This window comes from Micrasema longulum, unplaced genomic scaffold (assembly GCF_059751315.1).
Source record: "Micrasema longulum isolate JH-2025_06_02 unplaced genomic scaffold, ASM5975131v1 h1tg000887l, whole genome shotgun sequence".
Taxonomy (NCBI): Eukaryota; Metazoa; Arthropoda; class Insecta; order Trichoptera; family Brachycentridae; genus Micrasema; species Micrasema longulum.
In genome coordinates, this window is record NW_028278078.1 from 164416 (window position 1) to 187597 (window position 23182).

General features: G+C 32.2%; 3 protein-coding genes across 6 annotated transcripts in view; 1 reads left to right on the forward strand and 2 right to left on the reverse strand.

Moving 5' to 3' along the window:
- E(bx) (nucleosome-remodeling factor subunit NURF301 E(bx)) overlaps positions 1-3090 on the reverse strand; it is a 30638-nt gene extending 27548 nt beyond the window's left edge. Inside the window, exon 1 of the mRNA XM_088231462.1 lies at positions 1475-3090. Coding sequence (XP_088087588.1) covers positions 1475-2513 — 1039 coding nt within the window. The 5' untranslated portion in view covers positions 2514-3090. The remainder of the gene's footprint in view (positions 1-1474) is intronic.
- AIMP2 (aaRS-interacting multifunctional protein 2) lies at positions 2665-7421 on the forward strand. Of its 3 annotated transcripts, XM_088231465.1 has the most exons (5): positions 2665-2826; positions 3324-3437; positions 4003-4155; positions 4295-4508; positions 7022-7421. In XM_088231465.1, exons 3-5 carry the CDS (start codon positions 4024-4026, stop codon positions 7405-7407), a joined length of 732 nt encoding a protein of 243 aa, XP_088087591.1. In that variant the 5' UTR covers positions 2665-2826; positions 3324-3437; positions 4003-4023; the 3' UTR covers positions 7408-7421. The 3 variants fall into 3 exon arrangements, with proteins under 3 accessions (XP_088087591.1, XP_088087589.1, XP_088087590.1); XM_088231463.1 differs by lacking the exon at positions 2665-2826 and having other exon boundaries at positions 3353-3695; XM_088231464.1 differs by lacking the exon at positions 2665-2826 and having other exon boundaries at positions 3353-3677.
- A 3761-nt stretch (positions 7422-11182) lies between these two features.
- The window catches only part of sdk (sidekick cell adhesion molecule), a 146441-nt gene continuing 134441 nt past the window's right edge, over positions 11183-23182 (reverse strand). The window contains exons 16-27 of one of the 2 annotated variants that reach the window (XM_088231467.1): positions 22881-23109; positions 22457-22792; positions 22189-22369; positions 21865-22080; positions 21584-21780; positions 21279-21475; positions 20756-20995; positions 19962-20307; positions 18251-18529; positions 15604-15924; positions 14804-15123; positions 11183-14499 (exon numbers count right to left, since the gene is read on the reverse strand). In XM_088231467.1, the coding sequence (XP_088087593.1) occupies positions 14257-14499; positions 14804-15123; positions 15604-15924; positions 18251-18529; positions 19962-20307; positions 20756-20995; positions 21279-21475; positions 21584-21780; positions 21865-22080; positions 22189-22369; positions 22457-22792; positions 22881-23109 (3105 nt within the window). In that variant the 3' untranslated portion in view covers positions 11183-14256. The remainder of the gene's footprint in view (positions 14500-14803; positions 15124-15603; positions 15925-18250; positions 18530-19961; positions 20308-20755; positions 20996-21278; positions 21476-21583; positions 21781-21864; positions 22081-22188; positions 22370-22456; positions 22793-22880; positions 23110-23182) is intronic. The other variant, XM_088231466.1, reaches the window with a different exon arrangement.

Below are 23182 nucleotides of genomic sequence, written 5' to 3' on the forward strand. Positions count from 1 at the left end.
TGTTCTCTTGCAAAATAGCCGATTTAGACATACTACAGTGTACTTCTTGGGGAGCGAACTGCTTAGATTATTTTCAAAAATAAAAAACACTTGATAAGTTGAGTACGTACTGGATATAGGCGCACCAACAAAAGCTGCTTGCATATAATCCAATAATAATATTCTCTCAGTATCACGGTCTAATGACCCAACAATACATGATAAAACTTGTGCATTCCGCCATCGAGATCCACTAGAAATATATACTGAGGGCCGGTTACATTGTGCTTATATGTTAATTATTCAGATCCTCTCCTTTGGCAGTGTCTATATAGTGTATATGTTCAAACAGATATTCCCATTACTGGTGCAGTTACTTTTGGAAATATAGTTTGAAATCAGAAAGATACATCCAACAACAAAAAAAGTACATGCAACCGTAATTATAATGACTTCCTATCTCAGAGTAATAAGGCACTACTGCTGTAGAGCCATCAAAAATCATTAGAGATAGAATACGAAAAATAGAATTTAATAAAAAGATAAACGTTTTGTCGCATTGGAGAAACAAGGTTCTATAAAATATGTTTTTATTTTTATATTTAACTTTTATTGTATTTAGATTTAAATACAAATAGCATCAAAATTTCAACAAAAACTAAATCAAACCTTAATTATTATTAAGTTTATGAAGACAATATTTAAAAAAATTATGTATCTACATAGAACCTTGTGTTATTGTTTATTATTCTGTTGGTTTTATTTTGATAGTTTATAATGAACGGGGAATGTTTAGACATTTGTCTGAAACGAACGTTGTATTTTAGCTTTCTGGGATGTAATCTGTACTGATTTTACTATTGTACTATGGTTGTTTCCATATAATAGATCACCAAACTTACTAAGGAGTGCATTATACGAGGAATAAGTTGGAAACCCACTAAGTGTATTTATTTATTAATGTTTTTCACAGTTTCAAAATGTACAGAGTTTCTTTGTTTCAAGGTCCCGACTAGCTAGGAAATTCCTGTGTTTAGGAATGACCTTCTTTTTTACATGTGTTTTTTTTATTTCATTAAATGATGCTTAATATTTCAAATAATAATAACATTTAAAAAATCAATATAAATATAAATTAAAAAACATGCAGGTAATAATATAAATTAGAAAATATACCATTAATAGTTAAGAAATGAGACATAATTATTATAAATTAGAAAACATACCGATGATAATAAAAATTGAAGAACAAATATAAATAAGAGAATATACCATTTATAATTAAACATATGTGTAAATACTAGTAATAAAGGAAAAATAAAACTAATTCAAATGAATAAACATAAAAAGTAAAATTCATTTAAATTTACTCCGTTGCATCTTCCAAGTATTGTGTAGGTATGTTTGTTTACAGAACATTTAAAAGTTAATAAGCATTCTTAGCACATTAAATTGTGCAAAAATTTATTATAAATAATGCTCAAAGTGAAATTACCTTCACTAAGTAGATCTTCCCGTACAGGATTGGTGATAAGAAATTGATCACATAGAAATTGCAAAATCTTGACTCTATCCTCGACAGAAGTAAATGGGTACTCACAAGACCCTAAAATCTTGAGAACATTCTTGTCAAACGATTTGTCACTTTCTACATAAACGCGCAAAACCTCGGGCCAAGTCATGGCATCTAGCATGAACAGGGACACATTGACACTGTCCTTATGGTCAAGCGGCCCGAAGTGAGTCTGTTGAGAATCCTCTTCTCTCAGTAACGCTTTCAGTAACATAATGTGTATTTCTACAAGGAGATTACTCTGATCTTCGCAGGAGATTGCCGCACACAAATCTTCCAGCCGGAATGGGCTCAGTCTTACTAAATGTCGGAAATGTCTGAGAACTTCATAAATTCCCCCGACTTGCATCACGACGGAATGGGGAACTAGAAGGTCTTCCGATGAACTAGGCAAGATAAGCGGGGGAATAACTTTCTCCTGCTGAATCCACAGAGGTTCCGGGCTGGGGGGTCTCGCCACATTTCCTAACAGCTTCCTGGGAGTCCCACTAGCTGTACTAAAGCTGCTGATGGAAAGATCACTGTCGCTCGCTGCCCCGTCACCCCCCAGGCTCGCTACTTCCGACGCGCTCTCGCTGAGTCTGTCTTCCTCCGCATCAGACTTATTGTCGCTAGACTCATCTCCGAAATCAGATCCATAATGATACTCAGAATCGTGAATATCAGCCGCTTGGGGATTGTATCCTCGCCGAGAGTAAGATCCAGTGAGACCACCTCTTTTGCTCGATTTTGACTGTGACTTGGCGCCTCTCCCCTTTTTCCCACTCCGTCTGCTAACGTCGCTCCCTTGGGGTGAAGATGCGCGGGATGCAGTAGGTGTACTAGCTTGAGAATCCGAACCTAAATTATGATTTAAAAGATATTTAGGCTTTTTCATCAAGTGATATTGAAATTTTCTATTCTTCTCGACAGACCCCGATTTAGGAGGCCTCCCGCGCTTTTTAGCCCCCCTCCCCGACATTTTTGATAATAACTGTCAATTACAAACGTCTTCTTAGCACGTGTACTGCAAAAACACCGAATTGTATACAAATACAAAATGACACAACTGCATTTTAAGCAAACCGAATGACTGCGAGCAAGCTTTGCACCATCACCGCTTAAAAAACTCCAGAATAAAAACAATTTTTATATCACATTTCCACTAAAAATCACTTTAAACAGTAGAATATAGAGAAAACAGACAATATTTTCCATAAATGTAATACATTTTTCATGAATTTTCTCATTACGGCGACAAGACGCACAAAATATTTCACTGACGCGATTGCAAGGTGAGTATATCACTTCCTAAGAGCGTTGCAAGCGGAGCTGTGATTGGTCTACAAAAAAGCCGCCATATTGAGACTCAATTTATTTCTTATTAAGATATTTATTGCACTATTATTTTGGATTAGTAAACACTAGTACATTAAAATCACTTATTTATAATTTATTAATTGATTTTCGTTAGTTCCACATGAAATAAAAACAAATTTGTCCCACAACTCGACAGGCGAAAATGCTACACCATCACCGCCAAATCACGAACATTCTATGAATTTTCAAATTAATATGTTGACTTGGGCTTGTTTTATATGCAAGTTATTTAGAAAATCTGATCTTAATTATTAATTCTTATCTTTATTTGAATATTTAGAATTTTAATTTTCCAAAAAGCATGCTTAAAAACAAAAAAAAAGAAGGTCGCTTGTCTTACAATTCGAAAATATTTTTGTTAAATGTTGTCAAGTTGGTGCAATACAATAATATTTGCAAATTTTACCACCAGATGGCAGAATGTGTGCTGTCGCGGTGACAGTAGCGTCAGGGAAACCGGGGTTCGAGATTGATTTAGAATTTCCGAAGTCGATATTCTGGTTGGGTACATATTTTATTTATAAAGGTGATTAGTTTTGTTCGACTAAATACATTTTTTTATATAATTCCCTATTGTTCTTGTGGTGTAATGTCAATAGGAAATTCAGCCAAAATGTATAAAATCGAGCCTATTGTCTTAATAAACGACGAAATTCGACTACCAACGTGCATGTATAAAGTGAATAATATCCATGGAGGAACAATATTTTCCGACATCACGACGACCGATACGAAAGACGTGAAACATTCAGAAATAAATCAGCAGGTTATGAGACTTTTGCAGGTTTTCACATATTTTTATGTAATATAGGATTTAAGTCTGTGTTGATAATATAAATGTAGTGATTTAACTTACTGTGAAATCTCACTCTTAAAATTACTGAAACTTGTCACACGTGCACCTCCGAAGTTTGTCCATGACTGAATAATATTTCAAAAATGTCTGCCGAATTCTGATTCCTATGAATATTATGTTGGTGATTTTTTAACCGTGTTTTTTTTACACTTTTAACTTGGGAATATCCTGATCTATATTCATTTTCGTATCAAAAATATCGTAATTTTACACAAATTATTTTTTTAAATTTCAGAAACCTTTGAAAGAATTTATCATGATTGAAGCACGACAGGAAAAGCTTTTGGAGCAGCTGGAGAAATTGAGAAAACAAATGATTTCAATGAAACAAAATTTCTTAATTTCTTCCCCTCAGCAAAAAGTGGAAAGTGCAAAATTATCGAACAAGGTAAATTATTGATGTTTTTGTAATGTATCATAAGTTCTGTGAAATATGTTTATCATTTTATTGCTATAAGTTGTAAATATTCCTTATGATCTGCTAAGTCGTAAATCAACTTTTTGCTTAATTATTTATTTTATTTTAGTGTTCTCTTCCACGAGATATAGTCATTAAAGCGAATCCAAAGAATCCACCTTATTATTTGTCAAGTCTTCAAAAAGAACTCAGCCTTAAAATTATATGTCACATTCACTCATCTGTGAAAAGTCTACCATCATTGGCCAAAGATTTTTCTTCTAAGGTTGCTTTCAGTAACCCCACTCACCCGGAGATGGACATTGTACTGATATGGAAAGAAGGTATACTGCTACTACATTTTTATTATGAATATAGTCATTATTCTTTTGTAATAAATCTGTGTTTTCATGGAAAAATAAATTTGTTATGTTTAATTATGTACGTATAGACGGTGGAATGGAAAAAAGTGACATGTAGCCAATTTCACAAAAGAGTCAATGAAAGTTTTTTAATTAATCAAAATAAAAATTATGTAGAAATAACGCTAAATAATAGATATATGTATATTATTTTTTTTAATTATTCATTAAATTGAGTAGTCCCGGGTAGTATTGTGGACTTACAGACCATAGGTCCGAGGTTCAATTTATTATTATTGATAACTCATATAGCGCCATTTTCGTAATATAATACCTCAAGGGCGCTTTACAAAGTGATTACATAAGGAAATAAATTTCATTTTAATTTGTAATTTAAGAAAAACAATGTACTTTGTCATCACATGCTAAGGATTTATTCAAATAATTTAGAGAACAAGTGGGTTTTAAGTTTTTTCCGAAACACATTTCACTCTCACAGTTTCGCATTTCTGCTGAGAGAGCATTCCATGCCGTAGGGCCTGCGACTGCAAATGCGCATTCGCCGAATTTAGTGCGCTGCGCGTAGAGGTATAATATCTTTTCCTCTCGATGTAGATGTAGCTGATCTAAGCGTAAGACATATGTTAGCTAGTTCATCTGAAATGCAGAGTTCCCTTAGATATTCTGGAGCAGAGTTGTGCAGTGACTTATACATAACCAACCAACAGAGTTTGTATTCCCCTCTCTGTGGATAACGTAGCCAGTGTAATTCCCAAAGTAGTGGAGTGATATGACTGAACTTGGAGATTCCAAAAATAAGTCTCGCTGCGGCATTCAATACAAACTGTATGCGAGTCAGTTTATTCATTGGTAGACCTGCGTAGATACCATTACAATAATCAACTCTAGACACTACAAAACATATTTATTAATTGACGAGCGGCATCAACTGGCAAATTTTTGCATATGCATTTAATCCGTCTCAGCTGGCAAAAGCATAAACTTATCATTTTTCTAATTTGAGCGTCAAGAGGAAGGTCAGAATTAAGGAAGTCTCCCAGTAGTTTAACGGTGGCTAAAGCAGTACTCCTTACATCGGGTAGTGCCGTATCCTGAATCAAATTCTGTCGTCTGGCTGAAGCCATCTATAGTGGTTCTGTTTTAGATGGGTTTAATGTTATTCTATTTTCAGCCATCCAGTTTCCTATTTTCTCAATGCATCCATTAATCAAATTAAAAAGCACATTTCTCTTGCTCGGTTTGCAATAAAAATAAATCTGTGCATCATTGCTTTGCATAAACAGTAAAATAATTTGTTTTTAATCATCTTCCCTACATGTTAATCATAATTATTAAAACTTCAAAAATAATTTACAGTAATTTTACAACAATTTTAAACAACATTCTGCCACTATGAGAATTTATACCTTACTACTGTTACACCCAACTATTCTCTTTATCCAGTCTCTTATACTGCCTATTAGATTAGTCGAATCATTCAATTGAATCTCGCTGTTAAATAATAAGTATTTTGAGTATGTCCAAATGTTTGTTAACGAATACTGGATTCTTCCTCCAAGAAAGTTTATCAAAATCGATATATGAATATACTTCACAAAAAATTAACAGATGCAGGAATTGAAAAAATATGAATGTAGACTCGTTAAGAGAAGGGTTTTGTTGTCCTAGATCATTTTTTGTATACATATTTTTTTACATACCTTTTTTTATATGTACCTTTTGCAAATTTCCATCATGTTTTTAGTTTTCTCAATATTTTTTGTATAATAAATTTTAGCTTAATTTTAATAAATTCCTCATGATTTTTATAACTCGCATGCTATGGACACTTATAACGGATTACTGTCCTACTTATGTTTTGTTTTGTATATGTTTTTTTGTGTTGTTGTTGTTGCTAGTTATTTGTTATTATTCCAAAATAAATAAATAAACAGGCAGAATGGTGAATGTTACACAGTGTGTAAAGTGGTCACTTAAACCAGCCAATAACAGTCTTTTTAAATGCCTAGACTTCCACATTCTCTTATCTAAAATGTTCTTCTGTTATAATATATTTTTATATCACCTTTATAGGTTTTTGTCTATTGGTGAAGTTATTCTTTATTCAAGAGTTAATAAATTCTGTAGTATCAGAATGTTTGAGTTAATAGTTATTTAACAGCTTGTACTTCCGATTTAAATTAAAACCCCTAAGGGAAAAACAACATTTATGCATTCCCACCAAATGTTCTTCACATCTTTTGTAATATATTTTTATATCACCTTTATAGGTTTTTGTCTATTGGTGAAGTTATTCTTTATTCAAGAGTTAATAAATTCTGTAGTATCAGAATGTTTGAGTTAATAGTTATTTAACAAGTTGTACTTACACCGATTTAAATGAAAACCCCTAAGGGAAAAACAACATTTATGCATTCCCACCTTGCATATTTCCTGTTATAGTTGTATTTTTGATTCAATTTTTAAATTTTCAGTTGGTATCGGCTCTCAGCTCATAACATCTCCCACAATGCCTGTGATAATTTATGGAGACGTTAATATTTTACGTTACATTGTAATGGCTGTGCCCAGTAAATTAAGTTACAAGAACAAATTATCTTCGTGGGAAATAGACTCAGCGCTTGACATCTGTCATAAACTACAATCGCATAAATTTGCCGAAGATTGTCAATCGACGGTGAAGTTATTAAGCTCTAAACTAGGAAAGAACTCTTGGCTCTCTGGAAATTCTATGTCGGTGGCTGATGTTGCTGCGTGGACAATCATTACACAGGGAGGTTATCAGAGTAAACTGAATAATACTATGGAGAGTTGGTATAAAAGATGTGAAGATTGTAATTCTCTCTGCCTAATAAAATAATACATTTTAATAAAGCTTTTTTTTATCTTTCCCTTATCTGTTTAGATTGGATTAAATCCACAATTTATTAATCCAATGTAGAAATTAAAAAGATAGTTTGTCTCTAGTATGGTTGTTATAGTACCAGCTTTGAATACAGACTCGTTCAGGTAATTTTGAAAAAGAACACAATGAAAAATCTTTTGAGTTATGAATTGTATATTTTTTGTTATTTGAGAGACTTTCAAATGGAATATTTGTGTTAAGGAGCACACGATACCACAATATTATCACACTTTATTTTGACCCGGCATTCTCTTCACATACATATATAATTTAAATCAGATCCCATTTTTATTAGTAAATATTATATGCATTTGTTTTATCGATATCTTAAATGGATTAAATTATTATATATTCGATCATGTTTACACACCTACTTTATTAAATTGATAAAAGTATGGAAGCCTCATAAAGTAACAATATTACATGATATAAGAAATCTATTTTTTAAATGTTTTTTTTTAAAATCAATGTTACTGCTTTGATATTTATGTAATACTGATATTTATGTAATACTGATATTTATGTAATACTGATATTAATGGATATTTCTTGTTGTAAATGTTTTATAGGGTACAAGTTTGCTGTTTCCAACCATATATGTTTTTGGTATATTAACTGGGCATTTTTGAGAGTGGGTACCAATGTTTATTTTTAATTTTAACTTTTTATGATGAATTAAGAAATATATTTCTTTACACCACACTGGAATAACTCAAAATAAAGGTTTATTTATGAATAAAAACTAGCTCTTGAACACCAAAACTGATAATTTCAATAGGTATTTTACATACCTACCTTTTAATTTATTTATTTTGAAATGATGCAAGCAGGTGCTAAATAGGAGCGTCTTTATTTTAAAATATCTGCCTTTCATTCCTTCCATGCCTTCCATTTTAAATTTAGAAAAACTTGATAATAAAATAACCCAATACCAATAATTTTCTTCTTAAATATGCCTATGCTACTACAATTTAAAATATCAGCAAAACAAATTTTGTTACAAAGTATTTTGTTAAAATTTTCTGAAGCAAAACATATTTCAGCACACAGATTCTCTGTATTGATATATTTAACTATTTGTATACATATACAATGTATAAACATATACCATCATTCCATGTCCGCTCCCTAGTTGGAGCATATGGTGTCCACGAAGATCTTCCAGGCATCTCTGTCGGCTGCCAGCTCCTGTGCATCCTCCCAAGTCAGGTTCACGTCCCTTAGTTCTGACATGAACTGCCGACGAACAGTCAGCAGTGGGTGTCGAGAACCTGATGCCTTGTAAAGTAGGCGAGCGTGGTTAATGCTCTCAGAAGGCATCCGCAGTACATGGCCAAGCCAACCGTATCGCCTCCGCTTGATGAAAGTTGTCACCGGAGTTTGTTGCGTCCGTTCTTTTATTACTTTATTCCGCACAAAGCCAAACCACCGCACACCCAAGATTCTTCTGAGACACCTATTCTCAAAATTCAGTATTTTGCTGTTTTGTGAGGTGCTATGATTCGCATCCATAAAGGATAATAAATGTTACGCAGGCGTTATATAGGCGGCATTTGGTTTTCACTGAGTAAATATCCGATCTCCAGACAGCCTTCATACTGTTGAATGTGGCGCCTGCTATTCCTAGCCGCACTCCCAGTTCTTTTTGAAAGCTGCCATTTTCATTTTGTATACATATTGATATACGGCTTGCTCTTCATTTTTTTACAGAGCAATGTGTGATCGATTGCAAAACAGCTCTGTTCTATGTCAGTATACAGTTTGGCAATACACAACCGGATACTATGATCATAAAAAGATATGACAATATTAAAAAGAGTGGTAACCAAATAAAACAAATATTATGAAATCACAGATCGTGTATTATAATGAAAAATACAAGAGACATTTTTTAAAATTCATAGCTATGTAATTATTTCAGTAGATTCATATTATGTTCTTACAAAATATGAAAAAAGGCAGTGAAATATTATATTTAAATTTATTACTTTATTTTAAAACTATCAGTACTTTTAATTTACATTTATACATTACATAATAATATACATACAAACTTTTCTAAATTTTATTAAGTGATTGATATATTTGCATAACACAATGTTTTCTGAAGTCTATTAAGAACATAATGTTTATAATATGTAGGTTTTTCAAATATAAAATAATTTTACCAGGGGAATTCACTTATCCCATTATTTTTACAAAATTCAACTAATACTTGATAACAAAACATATTAATTTTCTTATCTCCCACATACAAAGGGAAAGAACTAGTGACATTGGTAAATTGATACATTACAGAAAGTTTTTTTTATTGATGTGAATACATACATACATGCAAGTCAGTAAATCTAGGAAAGATTTTCTGAGGACCTTGTCAGCTAATTAATAGTTAGAGCAAAACTCTTTTTAGGGAGTGATTTCCCTCAAACTGTTATAACCATATAAATTATTAAATTTAAATATATGTACTAATATTCGTCGACTTACGACCCCAATCCGGGATCAGTTGTCCGCCTGAAGGTGGTGCAGAAGAAAGAAGTGAAGCAGAAATGGAACACAAGGCACCAGAAAGGAAATTCAACGCCAAGGGACTATTCGACTATCTGAATAAACTTCTGGCACATTTTGAAGAAATGGACCCAAACATAGAACGATTCGTGAAGATTGAATGGATGACACATGATGTGTTTCGCCCATATCGTGAAATATACGAGGAGAAGAAGATACAAACAATTCAGACACCATGTTTATGCAAAAAAAAACAATACAATACATCGAGATTTCAAAGTATCAGGAATGGTAATGATTATTCAACCAGAGACCAACCCAAAATAATATAAAAAGAAACATAGAGAAACCTGATAAATGACATTTGTAAGGAAATTATTGCATGATCCGACTTATGACCACATCGTTTTACAACCTCTTTGCCGGAACCGATCAAGATTGTAAGTCGACGAATAGCAGTACATATAACTTTTTAGAAATTAAAGAATATGAATTTGAAACGTAATAATTCATAATTTGATCACTATCAGAATGTGAGGAGTATTTTTTATGATCCATTTTTTTTTCTTATAATATATTTATTTTTACTATTTTAGAATAAATGTATAAAATCATATAAATGTGAACACAGCGGAGGGCCATTACTAACTGTAAAACAACTTTAAATATTTTATAAATAAGATTTATTGGCTACACGTGTAGTATTTGATTAACATGATAAAAATAAAATAGGAAAGAATTCATTAGTTACGTAAACCTTGACGAAGAAGGTTTGCTTTGAAACCGGTCAGTGGAAAAAAAAAATTGTGGTAAAAAACAAAGTTGTTTTATTTATTTTATTTACAAGTTTCAATTTCAATTTTTTTATTTATTACTGATTCAATTAAAACATGGCATGAATAAAAAATTACATATAAATCAGCAAATTTTTTTAAAACAAAACATTGTTATGTCAGTTGTCATTTTAAACCAGTAGTAAACATTATAATAATCAAATTTAACTCTCCCTTCCTGGTGATGTGTAGCTTAGTACACATTGCATTTAATATCTCTATAAACATAATAAGGTTAAGATCTTCAGTATTCCTCCGTTATACATTTACGTAAGGGGAATTTTTTTTTTTTTTAAATTAATTAATACTTATTGGCAACAGAAAAAGCATTTTACCAAAAAATCAGAGATAAATGACCAATACAATGAATGTTTCACCAATATGTCGCATTTTGCAGAGTATGAAGTAAAAAGAGTACCGAATATATAATTGTCTCGCACACTCTTTACCTCTCACTCTCGATACAAGTATAATCGGGAGCGAGAGACAATTTCACACGTGCGAACAGCAAAGTTTCCGATTCTTCTACCAGACACTAGTTAGTAGCTCTCCGAGTTCCGTAAAGGGCGGTTCTTTCGCCCACGCAGCGAGCATTGGCTAATGGTTTTTAGCAATTAGATTAAAAATATCACTTTTGACTTCAGCTATAAATAATTGTAAGATATAATAAAATGTATACCTGCACACAGGCCATACCTTTGTGGGATTTTTTTGTGTTAATGTAATAGTTTTTTTTGTATTTGTAACTTATGTATACCTATTGTAAAATGCAAAGAAAAAAAAAAAAAAAAACAAAATGTATTTTTTTAAATTGCCTATGAATATTCCATTTATCCAATTTAAAAGCATTTTTTGTATGTGTAAATACTGTAACCCACAGCACGGTGACGCCCTGATGTTTTTGGCACAGTAAGGGAAAGGTTAAAAATAAATTGAAAAATGTTATATAGACGGAAATATACTAAAGTAATATCAGAAACATTAAAAAAACTGCTAGAAAGCAAAAATAGTGGTAAAATTTTTTCATAACACATTCATTCTTCTTTAATAATCAATGTTAAAAACATATTGACTGTAATGAAAATATTCACCAGCAAATTTAGATTTTTTTCCTAATAGTTCAAAAACAATCCAGTTATTCACATTTATAAAATATTTAGTTTACGAAAGCTATCTCCAATCACTTTAGATTATTACATTTCATTTTCTAAAGAAATAATAATTTTTTTGAGATCGACAATAATTAATACAAAAAAAAGCTACAGTATTAAAGTAAAATCATTTTTATTATTTACAGTGTATAAAATAATGGCACATTAATAATTTAATAATATGATGTAAGAAACATTACTTGAAATAATATTTTTAAAATCAATTTCATGCTTACAAAAATATTATAAAATGACAGTTAAAATGGAATGTCCCAATGATTTATAAAAAATATGGACATAAAATTTTATAAATGACAGTTTTTTTTTTTATAAAATAAAAAAAATCCTAATTGTTTTGGCCATAATCTTTTGAGGTTGAAAATAAAGTAATACTCTATTTTATACCCATTATATAAAATATAAAAACACTTTTTTTGTAAAGTTTGTACCATAGAATTAAGAATAGTCCAGAAGGAGCATAGAATCATATTTGAATACATCGGACTGTGTCCAAAGATCCCCCAACTTTGCCCCACTTTCGCCGCGTTATGTTGCCAGATTGCGAAAAATATAATCATGACACAAATGTAAGATCATTATATTTTTTTAAGTTCTCTAAAATGTTATTGTACACGCGGAAAGATTGATTGACACAACAGAAAATAATAATTATGGATAGCTTATATGGCGCCATTTTCGTAATATAATACCTCAAGGGCGCTTTACAAAGTGATTAAATAAAGATATAAATTTAATTTTAGTTTTTTAATTTAAGAAAAATGTAGATAAGGAAAGCGTCATTTAATAAGAGTAATTGAATTAATGAACTTTGAACTTTAAAAATGTAACAAATTTTATTTTACATAAAGCGGATATTTTTAAAAAATTTGACTACCCTGGCAACTCTAACAAAATGTCAATTTAGTTTTCTTTGATAATCTGACAGATGGAAAAATAATTCAATTTTTAAGTAATGCATTTGCTACTCACACATGCATTTGCTACTAACACATGCATTTGCTACTAACACATGAAATGTGATCCAATCCTGTTTCTTTAAGATCCCAGCAGTATTTATACACTTTAAAACGACACAACACGGCATAGTTTAATTCAAATCGGGAGTTGCGTATTGAGCATCGTCTACAAAGAAACTAATGGGTCAAAACATAAAACTACTCCTTTAAGAGTAGTTTAGTCTCTTTCTGTTTGATGCGCGTATGCGGTTTCTGGATTATTCTTAATTCTATGGTTTGTACTATTTTTCGGTTCAAAAGATAAATTATATTTTTTTGGTTTTATTAACTCTATTTAGGAAAAAATTATAATTTTTGTATTCTTAGATTTTGATTATTTTGTTCTTGTGCATGCAGACACAAAAAATCAATGATTTTATTTGAATATTACTAAAAATGGGTCCATATTTAATTTATATAAAGTAGTATGTAAATTTTTTTCTACCGTAAGCTGTTTCATATCTATATGATACATTTGTAATGTGTCAATGCAAGTGTTTAGACAAGTTTGCTGTTTAATAATATTTTTATCGGGTGCTTGCTCTCTACATGCTTTTGAGTAGGTTTATCGTGAACATTAAAGTATATGCAGCGAACATGTTATGTATATAAAAAACATGAATACATAAAAACTATGCTTCCTGAAGGGAGTTCATATAAAAGCATTAAATTGTGTATATTCAAGGTAATTAACTATTGGTTGCCATATATTACATAAATGATTCAATAAATAATATGAACATAAGTAAATCTCATAAACTAATGACATTATTTTTTTTATTATTCCTACTAATATTAGATAAAAATCACAGAAACATCTTATCTTACAGAAAATATGTACAAATGTGGGTCATAAATATACAAGGTCATAACATGAATAATTTTAAGTTGCAACTTTAAACTACATAACTTTCAATTAGAAATTATATTAATCTAACTATATAGACATTGTCGGAACAGCAGTTTGTAGGAATTTAACCAACTGAACAATATGTATAATTGATTACTAAAACTAGACTAAATATGTCAAATTATACATATTTCCTAAACATATGCTTAAAACCTAAATAAAATGAAATAATTTCTACATAAAAATGGCATCTAAAATTTGTGCAACAAGGTCATTATGTAATAATTAAATTTGTTTTGTATTGTGATTTTTTTAGTCTTACTTGTAAAATGTATCTTTAGATATGTATATCATCACTAAATGCAGATAGAAAATGTGTCCTTTCACTATATTTACTAAATATGAATTGTATCGGTTATCACAATATCATCACCTAAGGCGTCCTGTCAAACAAATGAAGAAAAACCTGGAAGTGGCGCTCGAGAGCGAGCCATGTTGTTCATTATAATCTGACCGCCGTTCAAGCTTACCACCGCACTACCCTCCGGCTCAGAGTCTGTATAACTTGAGTAATTTCTCACGGGCTTCTGTTTCTTCCAAGACTGACGAAGAGAGTCGTTTACATTCGCGTAATGATTCACAAACGAATGTGGATCCGAACGAACGCTTTCATTTTCACTTTCAGATCCCTGAAATAACAATGTACTTATAATTGATTTATTTTTGCTCGAGGTATGAGTGTTATTTTTTTTTAAATGTCCGTGATGGAATAGTATTTTGAACACAAATTAAGTAATATTATGGATTTAAACAAATATTCTATATTTAGTATGATCCTCTGATAGATTTCATTACTGCCCCCATGGTGTAGTGGCGAACATGCTTGCCTCCTACGCAGGGATTCCAGATTACATTCCCAGTGAGATCACAACAAATTAAGCTTGTGAGTTTTGTGCTGAAATAATTGGGCCACTCGGCCTTAAAAAGTCATACCTGTGACTCGGAAGAACTTATCTCCGACGGCTTTTCAGTTACAGAACTGTCGTCAGGATTTTCGTCATAATCTTTGAGACTCTCTTCATCACTGTGGTAGGCCACACTGGCTGGTGAAGGACGCGGAGGGGACTTGCTCAGGGCTGGTGGCGCTGCGGCCGGAGCTTTGCTCCTGGTCCCCGTAGCTCCGCCGACTCTCCTCAGAGTGCCACTGCTCCCCATAGTCCCACTGTGGCGAGCTCGGTACAAGTCAAGAGCCAACTCCCCCCGTTCCTCGGCATCCATTGCCATGGACTCCTCCAGAGTCTTTTGAGCTTCTTCTGAAATGTATGAATTAATATATAATAAATATATTAGAGATTAACATTGTGATTTTCCATTTAAAATTATTTATACAAACACTTCATTTCGAATTATCGACTATACTATTCGTTTTCAGTTTTATTCTTGAAAATTTGTCAAGTCTGAATTGTTGATCAATTACTTACAATTACTGCAGAAATATTGTTGAGAAGGAAATATAAAAATCCAAGTATAACCCGGTACTTGACTACAAGAATTTTGACCAGTTCAAAATGCAAAATTGCAACAATTTTTTCTTAAATAATTCGCTCAGATTTTTCATTTGAGAGTTTTTTCTATCCTTTACAACATCGACACTTTTATGAACGCTATATGTAATAATTCAATTACAGATATTAATATATGAACATATTTTTAGCATTAATCGCTTACTAACATTTACTTGCTGGTCAAAGCTAAGTCAATCTATGGATATGGATAAATAAAGTAAAGCTTACGTTTGTATTTGTAACTTTTACTTTTCACACAGAGAATGGCAATAACCACTACGGTGATTATTATAGAAGCTGCGGCCAATGCAACCATAAACCAGGTTTGCCTGTAGAATGGTCGAAGTTGGAGATATCCATACTCTAGATATAATTTGGATGGCGTCATTATGATGTCTTCATTATATGCGGGGTAGCTTATTCCAAAGGTGTTGTATGATATTACTCTGAAGGAATAGCCAGTGGAAGGGAGAAGTGTCTGGTATGAGATACTGAAGTCTTCTAGAGGACCATTGCTAGTCCTAGTTACTGTTTCCCAGCGGGAGTCATCTGGAAATACGCACAAATAAATTAGGGTGTCTCAAAACATGAGGAGATTCTGGCAATATTATTTTGGATTTCACAAGAAATTCTAGATTCACATTTGTTTAATTAATAAAATATTCATCTTTAACTCTGTACTATTATAAAATTTAGCATATGTTTGTATTATTTTAAAAAGATATGATTAAAATTGAATAAAAAAAAATGTGCTCCTTAAAATGTCAATGAATTGAGAAAATTAATAATATTGATTTTTAAACATTTTGGATTTGATGAATTTCTTAATAAAAAAATCTAATAAAATATCAATAGTTTACTAACAAATGTGTTCAATAGGGTATTTTCATGTGTTTTTAATTTTTAATAAGCAAAAAATTATGATGATTACGATATCAATATTTTTTGTGAGACGCTGGATAAATTTTCTAAAAAGGTTTAAAATATGCATATTTTGAATTACCCAAAAATGAGATGTTTTGCGCCCTATGACATTTATGATTTATGGCATGTATGACATTTTTGCGACATGCTTGTGGGCAATGTTTATTAGAAAAGTAGTTGGCAGGCGTGACGTGTGACGTCAAAATGATGTGATGCCAACTGTGAGCTGTTTTGTGTGTGCTCGTTTTTTAATCCAAAAATTATAAATAAAAACTTGTTTTGAATACTTTGATAGTTAGTTATATCATTATAATCAAAAATTATATATTATATTTTTAACGTTATTCCCGACTTATGAAAATACCCTATTATATAGATGGTGCAGTAAAAACATAAAATGTTTAAGGAACAAGTTTGATTTGCAAAAATGAAGGAAATGTATAAAAAAAGTAATAGTATAAATTGAATTTAAGGCGCATAGTTTTGGCATGCGAAAATTTACAAATAACTACATATCTACACATATCACTTTAAGTAACAGTGTAAAAAAAGTTGCAACGGCAAGTTAGATTAAAAATGTACAAATCTTTATAGAATCTTAAACAGAAAATGTGATATACGTACCGATAATTAAAATAGGTGGTGGATGAGTTTAATAATAAATAATGATATAATTTAAAATTATGAATGGTGTTAAAATCGAATAAAACTTATTTGAATAATTTAATTTATGAAGGTTGGAGGGGCGGGGCAGCTATTTGAATTCATCACTAAGGTAACTAGCATGCATTGTGTAAAAATATTTGAACATGATCAAACATGTGCGTGATAGTAGTACAAAAGGAAACTTACGGTATTGCCATGTTTCTTTTGCTGAGATAAAAAAAATCGTAATTCAATGTAAGTATGTAGATAAAATAAATTATTAACAAAAGTAGTAATGGGGTGAATTGACATAAAAAAAATATTGAATGAAATTGTATTATTTTTACAAAAGATACAAAAACTGGGAAATAACGGCTCTCTGGCATTAGTATGTTATTGGGTAAAAGCAAAGACATCTCTAAAATCTTATGAAATTTACAAAAAATGCATTATAAAATTCTTTTACATAATTTAAACACTGTAATTAGATTTAAAAAATATATAATTAAGATTATAATATTTTGAGTTTGTCCAAATGTTTGTAGACAAAATTAAAGAAGGTCTAAGAAGTAAAAAAAAATTGGAAAATTGTTTTCAAGCGTTGCCTACTATGTGAAATAATTCAATCAGAACGAAAAAGGTTTCAGCTCTTAATTTGTTTCATTGACATTTTTTTGTTTACATTTTAGTACATTTTCTTATTGGTATCGCTATAGTAAAAATCCCACATAGGCATGGTCTTAACTTCACTGAGATCAAAAGGTGGAAGAATCGAAGAAATATGGATGTTAAAATATAGGCAAAATGGTGAATGTTACACAGTGTGTAGAGTGGATACATAAACCAGCCAATGATAGATCATAAGCCCTCTAAATGCCTAGACTTCCATATTTCCTTCACTAAAATGTTCTTCATCTCTGTTGTAATCTGTTAATAATAATTAGGAAGATGCAAGAAATCATTATTGGTTAATTTGACACTTTGGTCACAACTAAGCTACATAAACCAATATTATACTTATTCAGTTATATTATAATATTTTTTAATTCAAATCAGAATTAAATATGTAAATCCAACAAAATTTTAATTTGAACTATAATAATACAACAATAAAAAAATCGGACATCAAGTCGAAATTTTAAACGTATAATTTTTGCATGAAAATATTTTTGAAATATACTTGCGATATGTATGCATGCGATACGTAGGCAATAATTTTTCACTTGAATTATAGAATTGAAGCCGGGTGTTTTTATTAACAACAATTCGAAATAGACATCAACCGTATGGAGAGAAATAAACGCACCTTTCTTCCTGGTCTCTATATAGTACCCTAGGAGGGGCCCCTTCCCGCTAGGGGAGTTGAGCCAGTGTAGGTCCACCCCTGCGTGGGTACGCGCTAGGGCCAGCTGGCGCGGAGCCGCGGGAGACCCGGGCTGCGGGCCTGTGCTCACGTTGCCCCACACAGCGGGCCCAAGGTCCACCGTCATGGCGCGCACACTGAAGGTGTAGCCGACCTCCTCTTCTAACCCCCCCACCACTAGCGTCGTGTCCGACACCTTTTGCTTCACTTGCTTACTGAATTCTGTAATAAATTGAGCTTCATAAAGACTATATAATGTTTACATGGTTAATTCTGCTGATGTAGAGCGTCAACAAATTTAATATAAATGAAAATATTATCTACAATAAATTAAATGCACAATTTGATATTTTAAGAGCCGGTTTTACAAACCATCTTTCAAATTTCGTAACGATAACTGACGGTTGAACACAATATCCCAATTTTGTTAACTGACAATCACCGGTAAGTATTTTTATTGGAATTCAATTTTTTGTTGTAATTTCTATGTTTTTTTGTGAATTGTCTATGATATTGGAAACGCCTTTTTTTACCGGTCAAGGGCAAACATTACGCATCGCTGCAATCTTCTGGATTCAATTTAAGAAATTTTATTATAGATTTAATATTAAATATTAGAATGGCAATGAATATATAAAATATAATCACATATCCCAGATAAATTAATCGGAGAACGATATGTCAAAACATCTGTCAGTGTCAAATACGGCAGAGGCGCTGAAGATAATGGATCATAATCAGTGTTGCCACCTTGTCATTTACATTTCCGCAAAAATTTTTGAAAAATATGTCAAATTCTCGTCAAAACGTACTTGGATTTCTGCAAGAAGTTCCGCTGAATTCGATATCTTTTTTTATGAACTAAAATAACTACACGACACTAAAATGTTTAGTTAAATTTTCATGTACACTCTTAAAATGAAATTAAATTGCAGTAAATTTAATACAGTAAGACTGAATCCTCTTCGTGTTCACTTTCTGCCGCCGCCGATTCTTGGTCATCCAACTCAAATGTAGACGTATAGCAGTAATTCCGAAGTTAGGTACTTTTTTATACAAATCTTTTTTTTTATTCCGTTAGGAATTCCGTCATCTTGAAAATCCCGTTAAATACGAAATTTTCCCACCTCGAGGGCACTCCAGTCCGCTAGATATGACGGAAAATCAGTCAAGATCACAACACTGATCATAATGCATTTAACCGGTCGAAATCAGGTAGTTACCATTTAACAATTATTTTAACGACTCATAACACTACGAATATCCATAACATTTATAAAACGCAAAAGTTAGCCGGTATACCAAATATAAGTTAAAAATGGTATCAAATTGACTAATAGAGTTTTATTAAACCGGCCCTAAGTTTAGTAATTCTGTTAAAATGTTTCATTTGGAAATACTGATTGTAGAATGATGCTGTAATTATTTATTAGTTTATAATATGTAAATACAATACAGCAAAACAAAAAGATAACATTAATACTATTGCTGAGAAGCAACAATTTCTAACCAACCAAATAAGCATCATAATATTTAATAGACAAGTTTATGTGTAAATTGAGATTAAAAATATGAATATTCAGTCTACACTTCAGCATGTTTCTAACTACATAGATAACCGTAAATGATTAAATTGGTAATAAAGAAAACATACTTTCATTCTGCTGAGTTGTCTCATAGGTAACAATGTACCCTACAATGATGCCATTCTTCTTTCGCGGGGGTTCCCAGTTAACCCGCATACTGGTCATGGTAATGTCGGTAAAGTTTAGGGAGTCGGGGGATCCAGGAAGCCCCTGGTGTGTCCTGACACTGATGGCTTGGGATCGAGGACCGTCTCCTGCCGGATTGAAGGCTAATATTTGGATTCGGTACTGCGTGAACTTATCCAGAAATACCAAGCTGTGGCTGGTAGATGTAGCTGGAACCACTTCAATTTCTTCTTCGAGTTTCTTGTCAGTAGATTGTTCTTGGGGAGAATCCGTTACCAAATAGAAAACCTTAAAATCAAAGCTTTAAATATTAGTAATCAGCGTTAATATAACTACATAAATTAATGTCACTTATATAAAAAGATAGGAAATCAAATCTTATTTAGATGTTTGTGCTTTTTATTTTATAGCAACCCTAACATATGATAATTTAGTTTCATCTTTTTGAAGAAAATGATATATTCAATAATAAAATAGTAAGCTGCTTTTATGTATGATTTTAAAACAACGGTTTCCAAAAAACGCAGTTTCTTCAAAAGTATCAAATGCATCTTAGATTTTGTTTTATTTTGCATACATTACACTCTACAATGACTTACTGGAGACAAATTTAAAATCAACCTGAGTCAATCAATTATTAAGAACATTGTTAGAGAAATAATTTAAGTCCAGAAACAATCCAGTACAAAATTAGGACTTTCCACGGAGATATTCATAAATAAATATTGAAACATACCTTATACCCCAACAGATCTCCATTCTGATCAGTGTGCAGTAGGGGCTTCCAGGTTAGGTGCACTTCAGTAGGGGACAGGGGGGTGGCTCCTACATCTCTAGGGGGCGCTGTAGGGACAGCCTCCCCAACCCACACGGCCACTACAGGCCCCGCCGGACCCTCTCCCTGAGAGTTGTAAGCTGCTACTGCTATTTCGTAGTTTGTGTCTACTGCTAGGTCCGAGAGAACTATTCTATCGGACTGAAAAAAACGTACTTTAACTCTCGTACATCAATGAATGGAAAATTAATTTTAATTGAAGGTAGTGATTTTATCTTAAGAGAGATGGATAAGTTTTGAAGAAGGTAATATGGAAGTCTTAGACATTTACAGAACAATTAGCCAAAAAATGTTTTAAAAACCAGGAACATGCCTAGATTCCCATTCCTTTTTAAGGAGATTCGTTATTTCTTGTCTCTGTTAAGAGTATTTCCCCATCTCTTGAGGGTTGAATTCAGTATTAAAACATAATATTTTAATTTACCTTTACACCTAAAACATTTTCTTTCATCGGTGTTTGCAAAACAGTGGGAAAATCAGATACTGGTTGATAAACAACTCTGTAGCCACCAGATTGAGTTTCACCACTCCAATATATTTCTTCAATTGGATTCCAATATACTTGGACACTGTTTGTTGTAATAGGAATCACCCGTAAGCCTTGAACACTTTTGCTTGGAGCTAGAAAATATTGATATTTTAGATAATAAATTAATAAAAAATATATAAAATCTACCTATCAATTTGAATATAAAAATATTCTATAAACATTATAAATATTTCCCTCACCTGCCGGCAGAGTCCTAACTTTGACAGACTCCTTACTGTATTTGCTTGGTCCAATATCATTAGTTGCTCTTATGCGAAACTCGTATGAAGTAAACGGTTTCAGATCACTTGCTGTATACGAAGTAACAAATGGATCCACTCTCTCGGGTATAGACTGCCAAGTCGCATCGTTTTCTCGAAGTTGTACCGTATAATACCTGTGATTAATATCAAAGGTGATTTAAATTTTCCAACTACACCAAATATAATACAATACATACATCATTAGGCTGGATAATTACCTCAGAGGAGCGTATCCATCTCTACCAGGAGTCCACGAAAAGGTGATGTGGTGTGGCTGCAGCTGTCCTTGGGATACTTGGGGCTGGGAAGGAGGTTGTGGAGGACTACGATTATTAGTAGTCAGCACTAATGCTCGTGCTGTCTGTCCCCATCCTATTCTGGTCTGAGCTGTTACAGTGAATAAGTAATATCGCTCTGATGTTAAACCAGTTGCCCTGAAATTATTGTTTGTTTTAATTTACTAACATACCTTGGTAAACTATGATCTTTTATAAGGTTTAATTTTTTATAATTTATTTTTGTGGATTATGTCTTAAACTAACCTGAATGTCCGATCTGATGGCAAAAACTCTCGGGAAAATATGAGTTCTTTTGTACTATTAAGATGATAAGTTACTCTATATGCCAATATTTCCCCATTGGGATCTTCAGGTACATCCCATATAATTCTCGCTGTTGTGAATGATACATCAGGAAATGATACATTTGATGGCATTCCAGGAGCTAAAAAATTAAATAAGTATTTTATTAAAAACGTACCAATTAATTCAGATATATGTTCATTTTTATTATTTAATGTGTAACTCTTACCATCTTCAAACGTCTGAACTGTAATAGGTGGCTTGCTTAAAGATCCATCACCTAGTCTTGTATATGCCAACACTTGAATTTGATAGTTTACGTATTTCCGCAGCTCGGTTAGTGTGGATGTGTGAGTCGAATTAGAAGAAATCAGTTTACATTCAGGTTGTGATACTCTGAGAGAGAACGAAACAGGTAAGGAAGGAGATGACAAAGGAGCGTAACAAACTTTATAGCCTTCAACGATTCCATTTTGGTGATTAGAAGGAACAGAACCCCACACTACTACTATTGTGGTGGATGATGTTGCATTGGCAGTTACATTGGATGGACCCATGGAAGGCACTGAAATCAATCAAATATGTATTAATATTGCACTGAAGTATGTATATTATACAAATAATTAGATAAATCGAATTCATCTAATTCTCACCGGCCTCCCTGGTTCTCTCAATAGCTGGCGGACTCCCCGGAGAAGAGCCAACTTCATTACAGGCCATAACACTGATTTCATACTGCGCCCACGCTTGAAGTCCATCCAAAATATGTGAATTTGAGGTATGATCTTCTATTATAACACTCTCTACTATTCCAGCATTGACTTTCTTGTAAGTTATATTATACCCTCTCGGATTTCCAAACCACTCGGTTTGTTGTAGTGGCTAAAATACATTAAATGATAAATCAATTGAAAATGTTTAATAGTTTTTCTCACTTTAAATGAATAATGTATTT

What these genes read in the sequence shown, in the direction of transcription:
- AIMP2 (XM_088231463.1), top strand. Translation starts at nt 3,501, where the DNA reads ATGTCAATAGGAAATTCAGCCAAAATGTATAAAATCGAGCCTATTGTC. An exon ending in AGGTTATGAGACTTTTGCAG is followed by an intron (nt 3,696 to 4,002) that starts GTTTTCACATAT and finishes TTTAAATTTCAG; the next exon opens with AAACCTTTGAAAGAATTTAT. An exon ending in GTGCAAAATTATCGAACAAG is followed by an intron (nt 4,156 to 4,294) that starts GTAAATTATTGA and finishes ATTTTATTTTAG; the next exon opens with TGTTCTCTTCCACGAGATAT.